This window comes from Rhinoraja longicauda, chromosome 13 (genome assembly GCF_053455715.1).
Source record: "Rhinoraja longicauda isolate Sanriku21f chromosome 13, sRhiLon1.1, whole genome shotgun sequence".
Taxonomy (NCBI): domain Eukaryota; kingdom Metazoa; phylum Chordata; class Chondrichthyes; order Rajiformes; family Arhynchobatidae; genus Rhinoraja; species Rhinoraja longicauda.
Window position 1 is genome coordinate 30,495,192 of NC_135965.1, and position 19,000 is coordinate 30,514,191.

A 19,000-nucleotide genomic window follows, 5' to 3' on the forward strand; every position below is an offset into this window, starting at 1 on the left:
GAAAAACCTAGGGAATAGCACAGGTAAACACAACAGGGATAACACAGAATAAAGGACAATTTCTCTTTTCTTCACCCTGTCATGAATTTGTCTTGTGTGAGTGAAGAATCATTGGGTACTCTCACCCATCTTACAGACATTGTGAAAAAGACACAAATTGCTAGAGTAACTCAACGGGTCAGGCAGCATCAGTTTAAGGGAAAATGCGACCCAAAATGTCATCTATCCATATTCTTCAGAAATGCTGCCTGATCTGTTGAGTTATTCCAGCAATTTGTGTCTTTTCTTGTAACCAGCATCTACAGTTCCTTGTATTACATTTTCAGACATTGTGGGTGTGCAACTTGCTACAGTAATATAAGAAAATAACTGCAGATGCTGGTACAAATCGAAGGTATTTATTCACAAAATGCTGGAGTAACTCAGCAGGTCAGGCAGCATCTCGGGAGAGAAGGAATGGGTGACGTTTTGGGTTGAGTCTGAAGAAGGGTCTCGACCCGAAACGTCACCCATTCCTTCTCTCCCGAGATGCTGCCTGACTTGCTACAGTAATAACTTGGCAACTTGCTCGCAATCAGCACACGTATTGGACAATTGTCCAACCAATTTCTTATGTGTCCCAGATGGCCACCTAGAACACTTTGTTAATCCATAGGTGTTTGGCTGCTTAATGCTTATTGAAGGATTCTCTCCATAAATATATGAATTCTTCTGGAGCTGTGTTTATTGGTTTTAAAATAAATCTTTCTGTGACGTCTGACCAAGCAGGGTCCACCACTGACTTCATTGGGATCTCCACCTTGCTCCTGACAATTATGCCCTCTTCAGAAACATATCGCTCCCACCCCACTCCCAGAACATGCTGGAGGGTTGCTGCAGGTGGCAGTCAAGTTCAGAACTGAGCTTTTTCATTGGGTAGTAGCCGTGATCAGAACCAGCACCTCATCTAGAATATGGTCTAGGAGCACACTAAGGTTACCATGGAACCTCTCAGTTTGGGCAGGTGGAAGGAGAATGGGTCCACAGGACAGTTCAGTCCATATTAGAGGAGCTAGTGAGAGCCAGAAATTCAGTGCCACACTCATGGCATCGACACCGCGGGGATTGCAAACCAATCATCAAATGCTTGTGCTTGCATCAGTCACTCATTAAGATCACTGGCAAATGGGCTCAACCCACATGGGCATTTGGTCACTGTCTTATAAAATATATGATAGAAATTTATTGAGAGAGAGAGATAATATGCTGATGTGGAGTGACCTAGGATTTGGAAACCAGTTAAGAAAATTAGTTCTTACATGTGACAAGTGTGTGACTTTAAGTAATTCTTGCGCTGACTATATTTGTGGATGGTCCATACATGTTTCTAGCCACTGGAAATTAACAGTAGTAATATCATTCAATGTCAAGAGTCGTAGATTGGATGCTGGAAATGCTCATTGAATGACAATGGTGTTGCCAGTATGTAATTTGCCACTTATCAGCCTATGCCTGAGTGCTGTCCAAGTCTTGCTCCATGCAGGCATGGCCATTTCATTTGCTGAAGAGTTGTGAATGGAAATTGATCAGTGCTATGGTCATCAAACAGGCACACTTCTGACATTTTGATGGGAGGAAGATCATTGAACAAATAGCTGAGGATAGCTGATCCCAAGGCATTTCTCTGAGGAAGCCCTTTAGTGATGTCCTAGGGATGAAATCACCTACAGAGAAAATGATTCTACAGACCTACAGAGTTTCCCATGGTCCATTCACTTCAGCTTCTCCAAGTCAATGGAAAGTCAAGTCAACTCCAATGGAATGTTGGCCTTCAAAACAAGAAGAGTTGAGTATAGGAGCAAAGAGGTCCTTCTACAGTTGTACAGGGCCCTATTGAGACCACACCTGGAGTAATGTGTGCAGTTTTGGTCTCCAAATTTGAGGAAGGATATTCTTGCTATTGAGGGCGTGCAGCGTAGGTTTACTAGGTTAATTCCCGGAATGGTGGGACTGTCATATGTTGAAAGACTGGAGAGACTAGGCTTATATACACTGGAATTTAGAAGGATGAGAGGGGATCTTATTGAAACATATAAGATTATTAAGGGGTTGGACATGCTAGAGGCAGGAAACATGCTCCCAATGTTGGGGGAGTCCAGAACCAGGGGGCACAATTTAAGAATAAGGGGTAGGCCATTTAGAACAGAGATGAAGAAAAACTTTTCAGTCAGAGAGTTGTAAATCTGTGGAATTCTCTGCCTCAGAAGGCAGTGGAGGCCAGTTCTCTGAATGCTTTCATAAAAAGAGCTAGATAGAGCTCTTAAGGATAGTGGAGTCAGGAGGTATGGGGAGAAGGCAGGACTGGGGTACTGATTGAGAATGATCAACCGTGATCAAATTGAATGGTGGTGCTGGCTCGAAGGGCCGAATGGCCTACTCCTGCACCTATTGTCTATTGTCTATTGTCTTTTGATGCCTCATTCAATCTGACTTTCCCCTGCAACTGCAGGAGATGCAACACCTGTGCCTTTACCTCCCCCCTTGACTCCGTCCAAGGACCCAGCAGTCTTTTTAGGTGAGGCAGAGGTTCACTTGCACCTCCTCCATCCTCATCTACTGTATCCACTGTTCCAGGTGTCAACTCCTGTATATCGGCGAGACCAAGCGCAGGCTCGGCGATCATTTCGCTGAACACCTCCGCTCAGTCCGCCTAAGCCTACCTGATCTCCCGGTTGCACAGCACTTTAACTCCCCCTCCCAATCTCACCTTTCTGTCCTGGGTCTCCTCCATTGTCAGAGTGAGGCCCAGCACAAATGGAGGAACAACACCTCATATTTTGCTTGGGTAGCTTACACCCCAGCGGTATGAACATTGACTTCTCTAACTTCAAGTAGCCCTTGCTTTCCCTCTCTCTCCAACCCCTCCCCTTCCCAGTTCTCCCACCAGTCTTACTGTCTCCAACTACATTCTATCTCTGTTCCACCCACTCCCCTGACATCTGTCTGAAGAAGGGTCTCGACCCAAAACGTCACCCATTCCTACTCTCCAGAGGTGCTGCTTGTCCCGCTGAGATACTCCAGCATTTTGTGTCTACCTTCAATCCAAAGCTATCTTGATGTTGAGAGCTACTGTCACTTTAACCCTGCAATTAAGACTATTTGGACAAAAGCTAAGATAAGATTTTAAGTAAGGGAACCTGGCAAAACCAAAATTGGATGGTTTTGAGCATATTAATGATGAGAAAGCACTGCTTAAAACTGTCAACAATGTGCTCCATCGTGTTGTTGATGTTGAAGCATTTACTGATTGGGTGGTAATGTGGTTGGCTTGTGCTTTTTGTAGGCAGGACACACCTGGACACTTTTCCTCACTGTTAGCTATATACCAGTGTTGTAACTGTATTGGAACAGCAATAATTCTCTAACTCAAGTCTTTAACACTGCAATTGGAATGTGTGGCCTTTGGTGTATCCATTGCTTTCAGCTGCCTTTTAATCTTTTTAATATCATATTGGGTGAATAGAATAATTTGAAGCTGCCTTTGCAAAGTTGCAGGCCTCAGGAGGAAGCCTTGTCTCTGGCATTCACTTGGTCTGCCATCAATGAAGATGGGAATGGTTTGAGGTCTCCTTCTGGTAGCTGCTTAATTGCCCAGCACTATTCATTGCTGCATGTGAACAGGTTGTTGTCATTTGCTCTGTTGGTTGTAGAATTATTCTGCACTGCCTACCACAAGTTGATTTTGGTGTTCATTATCCACGTGGTCCTGTGCTGCGGTTTCATCAGGTTGGCAACACATTTTTTGGTTCTCCTGGTGGTGATCTGAACTCACCTTTCTGCACAGTGTACCGAATGGGGACTGATTCCTTAGCTTGACAGTGATGGTAGAGTAGGGGAAATGCCAAGCCATGAAGTTACAAATAGTGGTAGGGATATAATTATTCTGCTGCTGCAGATGGCCCACTATACTTCATGGAAGCCTAGCTTTGATCTGCCGGATATGTTCTGGTTCTATTCATATTTAACATGAGAATAATGCCGCACAATATGACAGAGAGTGCACTTAGCATTAAGATAAGAGAGGTCTCCACAAATACTATGTAATGGTCCCTCCTTATCAACAGAGACACCAGCAGCAAACATATTGGTGAGATGGGTGGTCCTTTAAGCCGAAATATGTAGACAGTGGTGACTCTGTGAAATTCTATGCCTCAGAGGTTAGATTACTGGAGGTTGGACTACTGGAGGTATTTAAAGAAGTGTTTGATTAGTATGGGTGCCAGGGGTTATGGGGAGAAGGCAGGAGAATAGGGTTGAGAGGGAATGACAGATCAACCATGATTGAATGGCGGAGCAGTCTTGATGGGCCGAAAAACCTAATTCTGCTCCTATAACATACGAAGTGACACATATATTTTTGAAGATTCAGGGACTGAGGGCAATGCGGAACTGGCACAGAAGAGGAATTGTGGTCTCAGGCAGATCAGGCATGATTATAGGGAAATGACAGGGCAGGCTTGAATGGCCTACTCCTGCTCTTTGATAAGTTCAAGTAGAGTTATCCCTTGTGGTGTTTCATTCATCACCTGCAGATCCAGTCTGTCAGCTTTATTCTTCTGGAATCAGCAAGCTCATTCACCACACTGACCTCACTGTCTGTGGCCTCCTCCATTGGCACTGTGAAGTCACATGCAAACTGGAAGAACAGCACCTCATCTTCCACTTGGGAAGCACACACCCCAATGGTATTAATGTTGAATTCTCCTACTTTAACTAACAGCACCCTTATCCCCTCTTTCAGTCCCGTGCTCCCATCCACACTCTGGTGCACTCCATTTCTCCACTGCCTCCCAAAAATCCCCTCCTCCTCAAAGTCCTTTCCCCTCCTTTGTGGACTCATTCACCCAACCCCAAGTCCCCTATTTCCATTTTTCTACCCATTCTTTCCGCTGTCCCCTGTCCCCTGCCCCCTGTCCCCTGTCATCTACATTTGTCCCTTCAGCTTTACAATTCACACTTCCTCTCCTTATCTGACACCCTTTTATCTCGTTTTCACCTCTGACCTTTGTCACCTACTCTACTTATCTGCCAATCAAATTCCCCTCACCTGTATCCACCTATCACTTGCCAGGATCTCGCCCAACCCACCCCTCTTTTCCAGCTTTCCTCCCCTCCTATTATTAGTTTGAAGAAGAGACCGACCTGAAGCGTCAACTGTCTATTACCTCCCCTGACATGCATCTGCAGTTTCTTCTGTCTGCAGCTCAGTTGCTGGTGACACACTACCATGTTACTTTTGGTGGTGGCGGCCCTCAATACTTATTGTGCCTTTGCTATTCTTAATGCCTTGTCAAGCGTTGTTCAACCTGCAGGAGTATTGATTCACTGGTTGAACAGCTGTCCTTGGTCATGAGACCTGGAATCAGTGTTGAGGATTGCCCACCACACTATCCTCCTTTGCTGGCACACTGGTAGGCCTGGCCTGCAGGGTGAGCAGGACAACACTCGAAGGATGGTGAAGGAGGTATCTGGGAAATGGCCAGATTCTGTGAATTCTACTGCAGCATCTGATGACAAGTCTCCGTTATGTCTCTTTCACTTGAGGCATGTCCCAGATATTTGTGGGGACAATTGGTCTCTGCAGCTTTCCAATGTCTTAATCCAGTGTCCATCAGACCTGTGTGGTTGAAGGGGTTCATTTTTATTTTGTTTTTGTTTACCCTTTACAGATACAGCAGGGAAACAGGCCCTTCGACCCACCGAGTCTGTGCTGACCAGTGATCACCCGCGCACTAGTTCTATCCTATACACTGATAATTTACAGAATCTAATTAACCTACAAACCTGCACCTTTTTGGGAATATGGGAGAGCACCGGAGCACCCGGAAAAAAACCCCACGTGGTCATAGGGAAAATGTACAAACTCCGTATAGACAGCATTCGTGGTCAGGATTGAACCCGGGTCTCTGGCTCCGTCAAGCAGCAACTCTACCGCTGCGCCACTGTGCCGCCCATGATTTTAATGTTATGTTTCATCTGCGTGGCTTGCTTGGCCATTTCAGGGTACAGTTCACATAGTGTGACCCTCACATTGGTCACACTGGCTAATATCCTTCTCTGAGGTGAACCAGATTTTTTTCACAGTAGTTCCTTCGTCACCTCTACTGATATAACCAATTATTCCAGTTTCCTTCATTTTAAATGCCCCCTGCTGCCATGGCAAATTTAAACCGGTGTCTCAGCAAACCTGGTCTGTGAGTGTTAGTACAGAAATGAAATCGCAACACTATTGAACTGCTCTGGAATGAGAAATGTTTTTTGGATGTTTTCATTATCTATATACTAAAACTCTCGTTTGTTATCTTGTTTGTGACTGAACTTCAGCCAAAACGGTACACGATAGCACAACAATTTTAGGCCCATCTTACTCACCGTTGTCACTTTAATGATAATGTAAGTAGTTTTATTGAAATCGGTGTTATATTTTTTATGTTATTCACATTTTAAAGTTTAAAAGGAGGGGAGGAGGGAGGGAGGGGGGAAGGGGGGAGAAGGGAGAGGGGAGGGGGGGTTGAGGAGAGAGGGGAGGGAGGAAGGACAGGGTGCTGCGGAAGAGGGGGAGAGGGGAGGGAGGGGAGAGGGGAGGGGGGAGAGGGGCAGGGAGGGGGGAGAGGGGCGGGGAGGGGGAGGAGGGGGGAGAGGGGCAGGGAGGGGGGAGAGGGGAGGGGGGCGAGGGGCGGGGATGGGGAGGGGGGAGGAGAGGTTGCTGCACCAATGCAGGAGAGGATTGGGCCCAATGGGTCCACTTGGTCCAGTAAAATATTAAAAATCTGAAAGTGAGTTCAAGGCTGCAATCTCATGAAGACGTTTTTATGTTTGTATTCAAATCATTGGATATCTGGGAATGAATTATAGGAGAATGGCGAGGTATTGGTGTTATTGCTATTGTATCAAAGGTTATGGGGAGAAGGCAGGAGAATATGGTTGAGAGAGATAAATAGATCAGCCACGATTGAATGGTGGAGCAGATTCGATGGGCTAAATGACCCAATTCTGCTCCTGTGTATTATGGTTTTATGGTTTTATCTTTTAATCCCATGGGTAAGCAATAACATTTAGTTAGCGGTTTGAAATATCATTTAACAGGATTCTTACTTTTGTCATGCATGTCACATATACCTTACTTTTCAGAATGATATTTATTAACACTTTATAAACTCTACAGAAAAAAAGCAGTTTAAACCAGGATGTGAATGTCAGCCAAACAGTTTGCAGAATCACTGGTACTCCTCAGCAACCTGTAATGAAATCTACCAAACTCATTAGCGGGCGATCAAATCTGCATATCACCATGGCAACCAGACCAGCCTTACTCTGATAAATTGGATGGTTGAGAATCTTGTTGGAAGTTTGTTTGGTTCAGGAGCTCTTGACTGATCTGCAATCGTCCCCTCTTACTTCCCCCATCTTCACTAAAACCTAATCATGACCCTGTTCCTATTTGTTCATAAATTCATAAGCTCTAGAAACAGAATAAGGCCCATCGGCTACTCCGCCATTCAATCATGGCTGATCTATCTTTCCCACAACCCCATTCTCTTGCCTTCGCCCCATAATCCCTGACATCCGTACTAATCAAGAGTCTGTCAATCTCTGCCTTAATAATATGCATTGACGGCCTCCACAGCCATCGGTGGCAATGAATTCCATGGATTCACCACCCTCTGACTAAAGAAATTACTTCTCATCTTTCTACAGGTGTGTCCTATTATTCTGAGCCTATGGCCTCTGGTCCTAGACTCTCCCACAAGTTTAAACATCCTCTCAACTTTCCCTCTATCCAGATTGGTTAAGCCAAATCCCGTTGAAGTAAACGCCCGGGGCCTTCAGTTGAAACAATGCAAAGCCCAGCAAGTTTACCTGTACTTTAAAGAATAAAACTGGGCTACGAACATTTCCCTCCATGCCTGACTCAGGAGTATTAATGTTGTTCATGGGTTGTGAATAAGACATACAATGGGCAGTGCATAGCTCTGTGATCAGTCTCCTCCATGCGCTCTTCCACCTTGAGCATACAGGCACTGAGGGAATGTAGTCACCCACATATAATTTCAACCTTTCCTATTCTTTGCCTCCATTCCACTCTCTTTCCACCACTACTGATCTCAGGCCACAGTTGTCCAGAGGCAAGGAGAGGAACAATCATCCATTTTTGTCCCATCAAGTAAATAATGTCACTAACTTCCTTACAACATAGCAGGTCATTTACCCCATTTTGTCATCTCTCCTGTCAACCTCGTTCCCCCACTTATTTTTCTGTAATCTATTTCATCATTGATGCGCATAAATATTTCACCCTCTCCCCAGTTTCTACCCAGAAACCTACACCAGGGGTAGTTTACAGCAACCAACAAGTCCGTCTTTTGATTGTGGGAAGAAGCTGGTGCATCTGAAGGAAACCCACATGGTCAAAGGGGGAAATCACTAGGAAAGGATGGATGTGGGACAGTACAGCTTTCAGTCACCATGGGTGAATGCACCACCTTGTTGTATTCCACACGCATATGACAAAGATTAATGGCGTGCCTAGTTTTGCAAAGATGGAGCCCATATTTTAAAGACAGATCCTGGTCACAAACAATTTGCTAGCCTATTTTAATAAGTAAACAACATCCTGAAAAGAGCTTTGAAAACAATTGGAGCTATGTTGCTGACAGGTTGGTTACTGAGGGAAGATAATGTCAATTAAAATACATGTAAAGAAAGATTTTCCAGGACACCCCAGATATCCTGGGCAGAAAATGCCAGCTGAGGACTTGCTGCTCCATGCCTGCTCATCATTCTTGGCCCTCGGCACCGCTGGAGTAAATTCTTGGCTGTGGTGACGTGGAGGGGTCGGAGTAGTTGGAGAGGCCTGAGACCGGGAGATGGAGGAAGCAGAGAGAGAGGGGCGAGGAGCAGCCGAGCACCCGATGCAACAGCAGGCTCTACGTGCCGAGCAAGATCCCTGTGAAATCCGAGCCACTTTGAATGGTGATGGTGGAACCCGATCTGTTGTCAGCAAAGATGGAGATGTACTGCATGGCCTGTGGAGAGAAGAGAGTCGTGAGCATTTGGGACTCCATCCTACAGCAGTGGGACCATGTGTTGCAGATACCACATGGTCCAAACCCTCAATTCACAGTCAGGCTGAACTAGAACAAGGACAAATAACACCTCAAGGTGAACTAAATAGAAAATTATGATTGTTTATGGAATTTTGTAGGGCCATCCACTGATATTAAAGAGTTGGAACGAATATTTAATTGAGTGTGAAATGTCTCGTTTTGGAAAGTTAGGTTGAGGGGTAACATGAATTAAAGGGCAGAAGGACGCAGACCTGGGTTTTGTGTGCATAATTCTTCATTAGTGGCAGGTTAGGTGGACAAACGTGACCTGCAAAATATAATTGGGATCCTTGGAAACATAATGCAAAGAATGCAGAATAGATTTATCAGAATGTCAAATACAAGTTATGTGCAAAGATAGAAAAGGTGAGATTATTCTTAGAGTGGAGAAGGTTAAGGGGAAATTTAATAGAAATGTTCAAAATTATTGAGAAAGAAAGATTTTTTTCTCCAGTCACCATCTCCAGTAGATATATGATAATCATTAAAAGCACATGGATGGAGATAAATCAAGATTTTTAATGTTGTGATCCATTATGCACTTGTGAATGGGCTGAGGAAGCAGATACAACAGTGACCACAGGGGATTAGACAATATATTTGTAAAAGAAAATAAATGTGAGAGAAAAAAATGTTTGTTCCTCTCACAGAGCTGGCAAGGCATGATGGCTGAATGGCCTTTTTCTGTGGGAGTGCAACTTTGTCAGTAATAAGACATTAATTACCAGCTAATCTGTTGTATTGTTGAAAGTATCTAAAATATATGCACTTCAGCGACATCTCTATACTAAAACTCTCGTTTGTTTGTTTGTTTGTTCCAGAACTACAGCCAAAATGGTTCATGATAACGTGACAATTTTAGGCCCACCTTACTCAGCGTCATTCCTTTGGTGTTAATGGAAGAAGTTTCATTGAAATCGGTGTTATATATTTAAAGTTATTCACATTTTAAAGTTTAAATCTATCTAGGGAGGAAGGGGGAGGGAGGGAGGGAGGGGGAGGAGGGAGGATAAGGGGGGTTGAAGGGGATGGAGTGGGGGGGAGGGGAAGGAGGGAGGGGGAAGGGGGGGAGGGGGTGTGGGGGGGAGGAGGAAGGGGGGTGGAGAGAGGAGAGGGGTAGGAGAGAGTGCTGCACCAATGCAGGAGAGGTTTGAGCCCTACGGGTCTACTTGGTCTCGTGTAAAGTAAAAGAGAACCATTCATATCTCAGTTTTTTTGCACACCTTATGCAAGCTTCAGCATCAGCTTATAATACGGTGAAGGGAAATGACGCCATTCTGTTACTCCACAGCTAGAGTGGGAATTAAGGTCTCAGTACCAGCTTCTCTACATATAGAATATTCACCAGACAAAAAGGCAAAATACAGTTTTATCCAGTATTGTATAGATTGCCATGTAACGATGTTCACTGATGTGTACATAGAGTCAACTCTTTATTAACTGTGCAGTTCGGCTGCATCGCTGTGCCACCTCCTGTGCGAATACAGTACACAGACGCATGGAAACCGGTCATTCTCTCTGTCATAGAATGGTCAGATGTGCTTCCATGCCCACTGCTGCACAGGTACAGTACCCAAAAGACTTACATGTATTAATGAGTAAATTAGAAAAGGCAGATGGCTGACAAATCCTAACAATACGAGTGGGTGATGTTTTTCATAGAAGACTCTTCTTTGCTGCATATAATTTCAATCTTTGGTGAAGAAGGCTTTTGGTAAGTTTTCCTTCATCAGTCAGGGAATTGAGTATACAAGGTGGAACATTATGTTACAGTTATACAAGATGTGGGTGAGGTTGCATTTGGAATATTGTGTTCAGTTTTGATCATCTTGCTGTGGGAAAGATGACATTCAGCTGAAAAAATGGAGGCGAAAATCTGACACCGTGAAAAATAAGATATGCAACCTTTTCTCATCAGACAGCTTTGCAGCAAAAATGTTCCACTAACAGTTTGGTGTTACTGATATTGCAGATATTTAACTAGTCTCGTGCATTAACCTTGGCCATTTGATATCACTCTCCCAAAAATGGCAGAGACCCAATATTGTGCTAGATGTTTAGCCAGAGGAGAAATACAGAAGCATCCCTAAACTTGTGGAGAAAGTTCCACGTGGCAAAGGTTACATTCCCTTCATGTTTTCACGTTTTATACAATGCTGCTCAGTCATAAGACAGGTTATCTTGTGGTATCTAAGTAGATCTATCTAATAGTGATGGAATGTGGAGAAGCACTATATTGCAGTCTGATCAAATCACAGCCCAAAATACTGTGCTGATTGAAATCTTACTTAAATACATTCTACTCTTTCTGTCACACATCATTAAAGCTTACAAGCTACATGCAGGGTCAGAACAGAGACTAAAACCCATCCTGGTAACTGTGGCTTAATCATTTACACTGAAAGACCATGTTTTGAGGAGCCAGTCTGAGACCTCCTTTTAAACACATTGCTGTTCAAATCAGTATCCCAGGTCAATGACTGTATCCTCTGCTATGTAAATACTCAAATCTTGAATGAAAAATATTCGTTTGGCATCGGTTGTGACTCAGTGGGCAAACTCATCTCTGTTTCTTAGATTAGTTTAGTTCAGTTTAGAGATAGAGCGCAGAACCAGGCCTTTCAGCCCACCGAGTCTGCACCAACCAGCGACCCCCACCTATTAATGCTACCCTACACACACTAGGGACAGTTTGACATTTATACCGTCAATAAATCTACAAACCAGTATATCTTTGGAGAGTGGGAGAAAACTCACGCGGTCACAGGGAGAACGTACAAACTCCATACAGACAACACCTGTAGACTTGATCGAACCCGTGTCTCTGGCACTGCAAACGCTGTAAGGCAGCAACTCCACCGCTGTGCCACCGTGCTGCCATAGTCGAATGATTATGAGATCAGATCCAAAGATCTGAGCACAAAATCCGGGCTAGTATCCCAGGGCAGTATCAAGTGAGTGTTCAATTGTCAGTAATGCTATCTTTCAAAGTGTGAAACTCGCAAAATATTTCTACAAAGGACAAAGTTGTTGCTCCAAGTATCATGGCTCATATTCACCCTCCATTACTAAAAACAAAGATTAGCTTGTTGTTATTTCAAGGAGGGACCCAGTGGGGGGTCACCGAGAACTAAGAGGGACCCAACGGCCACATGCGATAGTGGGCCTGATTCGCCGCGAGAAGATAAGATTGTACTAAGACCTTTAAAATTTTGTTGGTGCCAGAAACGTGACAACTCTTTGTGTACTGCCTAGATGAAGTGTGCTGTTTGAAGTTACCAGGTTGTATGCAAAAACAAAGAATTTCACTTTACCTAGGTACATATGGCAATAAGGCATCATTGAATTGAATTATTGAATCTTTCTGTTTCCCAATTGAATCTGTCTAATTTTAATCTGTTGATGCATCATCATTAGTATCTGTGGGGCATTGACTTCCCCTAATTGTATGGAGTCATCTTCTACTTAAAATGAATGAATTCCCAACATCTACTGGGCCTGAAATTTGGGGTTCACTTGAGGAGGATTAGTAGTCCGCTGAGTTGGAGCCTTTGCAGTCAGCTCCATGGTATTGCAATGCAAGAAAATTCATAAGTAAATGAAAAAATGGAAGCACCAGAGTTCTTGCAAAAAGACTGCACATCAGGTAAAAAGCATGAAAAAGAGTTTAAAAGAATGATTCAAGTTGCCAACACCAATTTAATGGGGCTGTAAACCCATTTAGTACTGCAAAGTGAAACAAAGATGCTGATATGATTGGCGTATCAGAAGGAACTTCAGATGTTGGTTTATACTGAAGTTTGACATAAAGTGCTGGAGTAACTCAGCGGGTCAGGCAGCATCTCTGGAGAAAAAGGATGGATGACGTTTCGGGTCAGAGGGTTGTGGAAGAAGGGTTCGGACCCAAAATATCACCCATCCTTTTTCACCAGAGATGCTGCCCGACCCGTTAAATTACACCAGCAGTTTGTGCCTCTCTTCGTGCTGAGATGATTGACAACAACACAATTTGGGTAATAAAAGCAACAAGCCTATATATCTCATTGACAGTGAAGGCACAAAGACAACTTTCTTTGGTTAAGTCTTCTGACTCAGTTGGGTTGGTGGGGGTGTGAGAGAATCTTCTCTGCGTTAAATGTGTACTGTAGGCTCTTTGGTCTAGCAGTCATTGATTGTGGCAGTGCCTAATGAGATATAAATGACAACATAATTTCAAAGGAATGTCGGATTGATATTCAAAAAGAAAGAATACAAAAGGATATAAAAGATGGAGAAATAGGATTACGATTAATAGCGCCAAAAGAAAAACAAAAATTAGTGGAGGAGCAATGAGCCAGATTGCTCTCGTCTGGTTACAAACTCTATGACTCCAAGTCTTCCTCTGTGTTTTGGTTTGGATGTTGGAGAGCACTTTGGGATTGAATTTCTAAATGAGAAATTCATAACTGGACATTAAAATTCTTTAGCTTAAAAATAAAATAACTATTTCATTAAAAAGAAAAAGTATGGATGGCTCATTCCTGAATTTTGCCAATAGTATACATTTATCACCAACATCAGGGATTATCTTACACTCTTCTCAATAAAGGACCCCATGTAACATGGGAGAGTCTACCGACTTTCGGACAAAAGAAGCTGGAAATGTTTTTTTGCATTTCATTTATGTTCTCCAGCCTTACACCCTATTAGAGCCATTCTTTTGTAACTCTTCTATCCCTTTCCCTATCTACCCTCTTTCCCAGCCTCCATATTTGCTTACAACCAGTTAAGCTTTTCATGATCCAAGCAAGTCACTAACTGTGCCTGACTGCTGAGTATTTCCTACGTAAACTGTTAATGTGTTAAGATAATATAATAGACAATAGACAATAGACAATAGGTGCAGGAGTAGGCCATTTAGCCCTTCGAGCCAGCACCACCATTCAATGTGATCATGGCTGATTATTCTCAATCAGTACCCCGTTCCTGCCTTCTCCCCATACCCCCTGACTCCGCTATCTTTAAGAGCTCTATCTAGCTCTCTCTTGAAAGCATCCAGAGAATTGGCCTCCACTGCCTTCTGAGGCAGAGGATTCCACAGATTTACAACTCTCTGACTGAAAAAGTTTTTTCTCATCTCCGTTCTAAATGGCCTACCCCTTATTCTTAAACTGTGGCCCCTGGTTCTGGACTCCCCCAACATTGGGAACATGTTTCCTGCCTCTAACGTGTCCAATCCCTTAATAATCTTATATGTTTCAATAAGATCCCCTCTCATCCTAAATTCCAGTGTATACAAGCCTAGGCGCTGCAGTCTTTTAACATACGACAGTGCCGTCATTCCGGGAATTAACCTAATGAACCTCCGCTGCACGCCCTCAATAGCAAGAATATCCTTCCTCAAATTTGGAGAGCAAAACTGCACACAGTACTCCAGGTGCGGTCTCACTAGGGCCCTGTACAACTGCAGAAGGACCTTTTTGCTCCTGTACTCAACTCCTCTTGTTATGAAGGCCAACATTCCATTGGCTTTCTTCACTGCCTGCTGTACCAGCATACTGATACCAGTCCCAGCACTTTGATTCATGTGGAACAACACTGGTCACAGTTCTCCAATCAAAAAAACACTCCTCTACCATCACCCTCTGTTTTCTATGACCAAGCCATTTTTGGATCAAATTTACTAACTCATCATGAATCCCTTGTGACTTAATCTTATGGATCAGTGTACGATGACAGATCTTGTCAAATGCTTTACCAAAATCTATGTGGAACAACATCCACTGCCCTTCCCTCATCAATCATTTTTCTCGCTTCCTCAAAATATTCCATCAAATTTGTGAGAATGGAGGCAGGACCACACCTCACAAACAAAGCTATGCTGACTATTCGTAATACGTCTATGTTTTTCCAAATGCATGGAAATCTTCTTCAATAATTTCCCTACCGCAGACGTAAGGCTCACCAATCTTTTATTTCCTCATTTGTTACTGTTGCCATCCTTAAGCAAAGGAACAACATTGGCTATTCTCCAGTCTTCTGGCACCTCATCCATTACTAAAGAGGATTACCTCAGTCAAAGCCCCAGTAATCTCCTCCCTATCTTCCCTCAGTGTCCTGGGATCATCCCAATACACCCTGAGGGCGTATGCATCTTAATGTTCTTCAACACACTCAACACTTCCTCTTTCTTAAAGTTGACATGTCCTAATCTCAAATAGGTTTCAAGGCACAGAGGCTCGCTTGTCTTGAACGTAGTAATTCAATAAAAATTGTCAATATCACACTTGTATTTTAGTAATGTTGCAAAGTGAAATAAGGAGCCAATTCTCTATTCCCAAGGACCATCAACTTTTACCAAGTGTTAATCTCACACATTTATAGGTATGTTAAGGAATACAGAATAGATGATTGCATTGTTACTTTCAACCGTTACCCTCACTCCTTAAGACTCAAAATAAACTATCCCTTTTGTTTTATTTGTGCCCTATATTTCCAAAGCTAACAAGGAATTGATCTAGAAAAGTAGTCTTCTTTTGCCTGCCCAGATTGATACTCTTCTTGGGAAAGCTCAGGCACCATAAGCAATCTATTTGGCCACATGGGTCAGTAGAGCTTATTTAATCCTGCCCTCTTCTGGAGCCTTTGGTTGATTCGCCAAGTGGATCAAGACAATTTTTAGACAACTATTTTAACAGAACACCTGTGGGCAGCAGCAGTTACATGGTTTTGGTCAGAAGTGTGCATTTATCAGTCATACCTTCTGGGAATAACTTACACTTATCATAATAGGGAAAGTTGTCTAACATTGGAGAATGAGGCGAGAAAATAATTGCTTGGCTGATAAAGCAAAGATTAAGATCAGTCATAAACTACTTGCATTGTTGAGCAGGCTCAGGAATTGAATGATCTATTCCTGTTCTTACATATGAATCATGAATCCTTGGAACATTTAAAACATTTTTTTTCCAACTGTATTAATATTAAATCAATTTACACCGACATGTAAGACCATGGTATAAGTAATTGTTTTGAGATAGGAAGGTATTCACTGTCCTGGCTATTCAGCTGGAGGTGAAATTCCTGAAATGAATCTGTAATTTAATTATCACGAGAATAAATTAAACCAGAATAAACCAGACAAGTAATGTTCATCAGACAGTGCCTCCGTTTTTCTCTTTCATTATGACCAAACGCATTGTAAATTATTTGAAATGAAATATAAAGTAAGTTTGTGGTAGGAAGGAACTGCAGATGCTGGTTTAAACCAAAGATAGACACAAAATGCTGGAGTAACTCAGTGGGTCAGGCAGCATCTCTGGATAACAGGAATAGGTGACTTTTCGGGTCGAGACTCGAAATGTCACCCATTCCTTCTATCTAGAGATGGTGTCTGTCTCGCTAAGTTTCTCTAGCATTTTGTGTCTATCTATAGAGTAGGTTTGTCTGGAATACGAGAAAAACAAGACCAAGTTTGTGTGCCCCATCACTTGTCATATGGAAAAGGGAGAGGAGGAGATTGGGTGGTGTGGAGAATATATAGAGAAAGGGGGAAAGATTAAAATTGGAACAGGTAAAGGTTTGGTTAGAAGGCCACAAATTTATTGGAGATTGGGAAAGTGGTGAAATTGAGGAGCAGTGAGGACCAGAGCAGGTAATAGTGCTTAAATGTGGGAAAAGGGGAGATTACTGTGAGAGGGAGGGGATTGAGGTGGAAAAGATTGTGATTTGATGGTGACCACAAAGAAGAAAATTAGAGGGATAGAAAAAAAACAGGGTTTGGTGGAGATATGAAGGTCAAGAAGCTGAGATAAAGGATAGAGGAGGAATAATTGAGTGGGAGTTGAGAGGAGATATGATTTGGAAGGAAATGAGATTAGGACTGTTGAAGATTGGGGATGTTTCTGACTCCATATTCAAGAAAGACAAATTCTTCATTTTCTTATCATTCATTTAGAAGTCTTTTGTGAACACTTTAATGATGACAGGTTTTGCTGCTCCGTAAATGGGTGACTGGCTCCAGTATCAACCAGTCTGGGAAGATGCCTCAGAGTGGCACTAAATCCTAGATATGTTAAAATGGGTGCTTCGAGCCTCTGCAGGAAATCCTTATATCAGAGTGGAATTAAGTAATTCATCTTGGCCAATACAATGGACATTTTAGTGTTTGCTTTGAGCTGATCTATTTTTCAATTTATCTTATATGTATTGTATATACACACAAAGGATCAGAAAGTGAGATGCAGAATTACCATTTAAGAAAATAATCAATTGTTCCATGTTTCCCTTTGTGCACAGGCACATGAGCCAATACTGAAGTACACGCGAGCTATACATACCCAATAAGAATGTATTACTGGAGTTATAATCTGATAGGTTGTGCAGATTTTTTAAATTTACAAATCCCTGATTATTGCTCTGATTGACACAGGTCATGAGAAACAGATTTCACAACTGAAGGAGTGTTCCAGTTTCAGTCTCTTACCTGCAGGTAGAGGGCACCACTGACAAACATGGTAAATATATGACTGTTGCTACCCAGGCCATTGACAGTTTCCAAAGATCTGTAAGAAAGACAAAGAGATTGTTTCATATTATTTACAAAAATTTTGGAAGAGTATTTTTAATTGAATCTATTAAACTCGGATTAAGCTACCCAGAAATGGTAGGTTCCTGGAGACGGTTGTAGATCAGAGAGACCTATGGGGTCTGGTTCCCTGAAAGTGAAGACCCAGATAAGACAGGATGGTAAAGATGTGTAGGAAAGAACTGCAGATGCTGATTTAAATCGAAGGTAGACACAAAATGCTGGAGTAACTCAGCGGGACAGGCATCATCTCTGGAAAGAAGGAATGGGTGACATTTCGGGTATGGACCCTTCTTCAGACTGAAGAAGGGTCTCGACCCGAAGTGTCACCCATTCCTTCTCTCCAGAGATGCTGCCTGTCCTGCTGACTTACTCCAGGATGGTAAAGAAAGTGTTTGACATGTTGGCCTTCATCAGTCAGAGCACCAAGTAGAGGAGTTGAAACATCATGTTGCAACTGCACAAATCATTGGTGAGCCCACATTTGGAATATTATGTATAGTTCTGATCACCCAGCAATGGGAAGGATGTCATTAAGCAGGAAAGCATGCAGAAAAAAATCATAGTGATGTTTTTGAGACTGTAAAGCTAGACACATAAGGAGAGACTGGGGAAGTTGGGTGGTTTTTCCCTGAGGATTGATCTTATAGAGGGACATAAAACCATGAGGGCTGTTGATAAGGCGGACGGTCACAGAATGTTTCCCTATGATATAGTAATTTATTATTGTCATTTGGTAATATTTAGCATTTTATATTGTTTGTAATCCCATTGCATTACAATACAGTGTAATTTTTGGTATAATATAGCAATGTATAGTTTTAAAACAATGTTTATGGTGAGACTATACGTGCATCATAACTATTTTCTGGTTATAATGCTTGTACATTGCTGACATTAATATTGTAGAACTTTAAATATTACCATACCAACATTATATGGTTGTAATGCAAAATGTTTGTAGTTAAGCATGTTCCTTTTCTACTAATATTGAGTGTTTGAAAAAAATAAACACACATGACTGTAATATAGCAATATTGTAAAAATATGATTCTCCTCAAACTTCTCTGCGTCTACATTTCCTCCTTTGAGAAGGTCCTTAAAACCTACTTTCTAAGTCACATCCTTAAATAATTCACCTAATGTCTTCTAACGTGGCTTTGAGTCAGATCTATTTTGAATGTAGAAAGCACTGTAGAATGCAAAACCTGGTTAAATGCAAAATACAAATGAAACTGTTGTTATTATTGCTCCTTGCAGTGTACTATATATGGGCGTACTCTCCAAG

The 19,000-nt window shown here is 42.4% G+C and overlaps 1 protein-coding gene across 2 annotated transcripts in view; it reads right to left on the reverse strand.

Annotated features, from left to right (window-relative positions):
• Nucleotides 1–7,181: 7,181 nt before the first annotated feature.
• LOC144599608 (erythroferrone-like) overlaps nt 7,182–19,000 on the reverse strand; it is a 65,342-nt gene continuing 53,523 nt past the window's right edge. For both annotated transcript variants that reach the window (XM_078410708.1, XM_078410707.1), the window contains exons 7-8: nt 17,611–17,689; nt 7,182–9,065 (exon numbers count right to left, since the gene is read on the reverse strand). In XM_078410708.1, the coding sequence (XP_078266834.1) occupies nt 8,967–9,065; nt 17,611–17,689 (178 nt within the window). In that variant the 3' untranslated portion in view covers nt 7,182–8,966. The remainder of the gene's footprint in view (nt 9,066–17,610; nt 17,690–19,000) is intronic.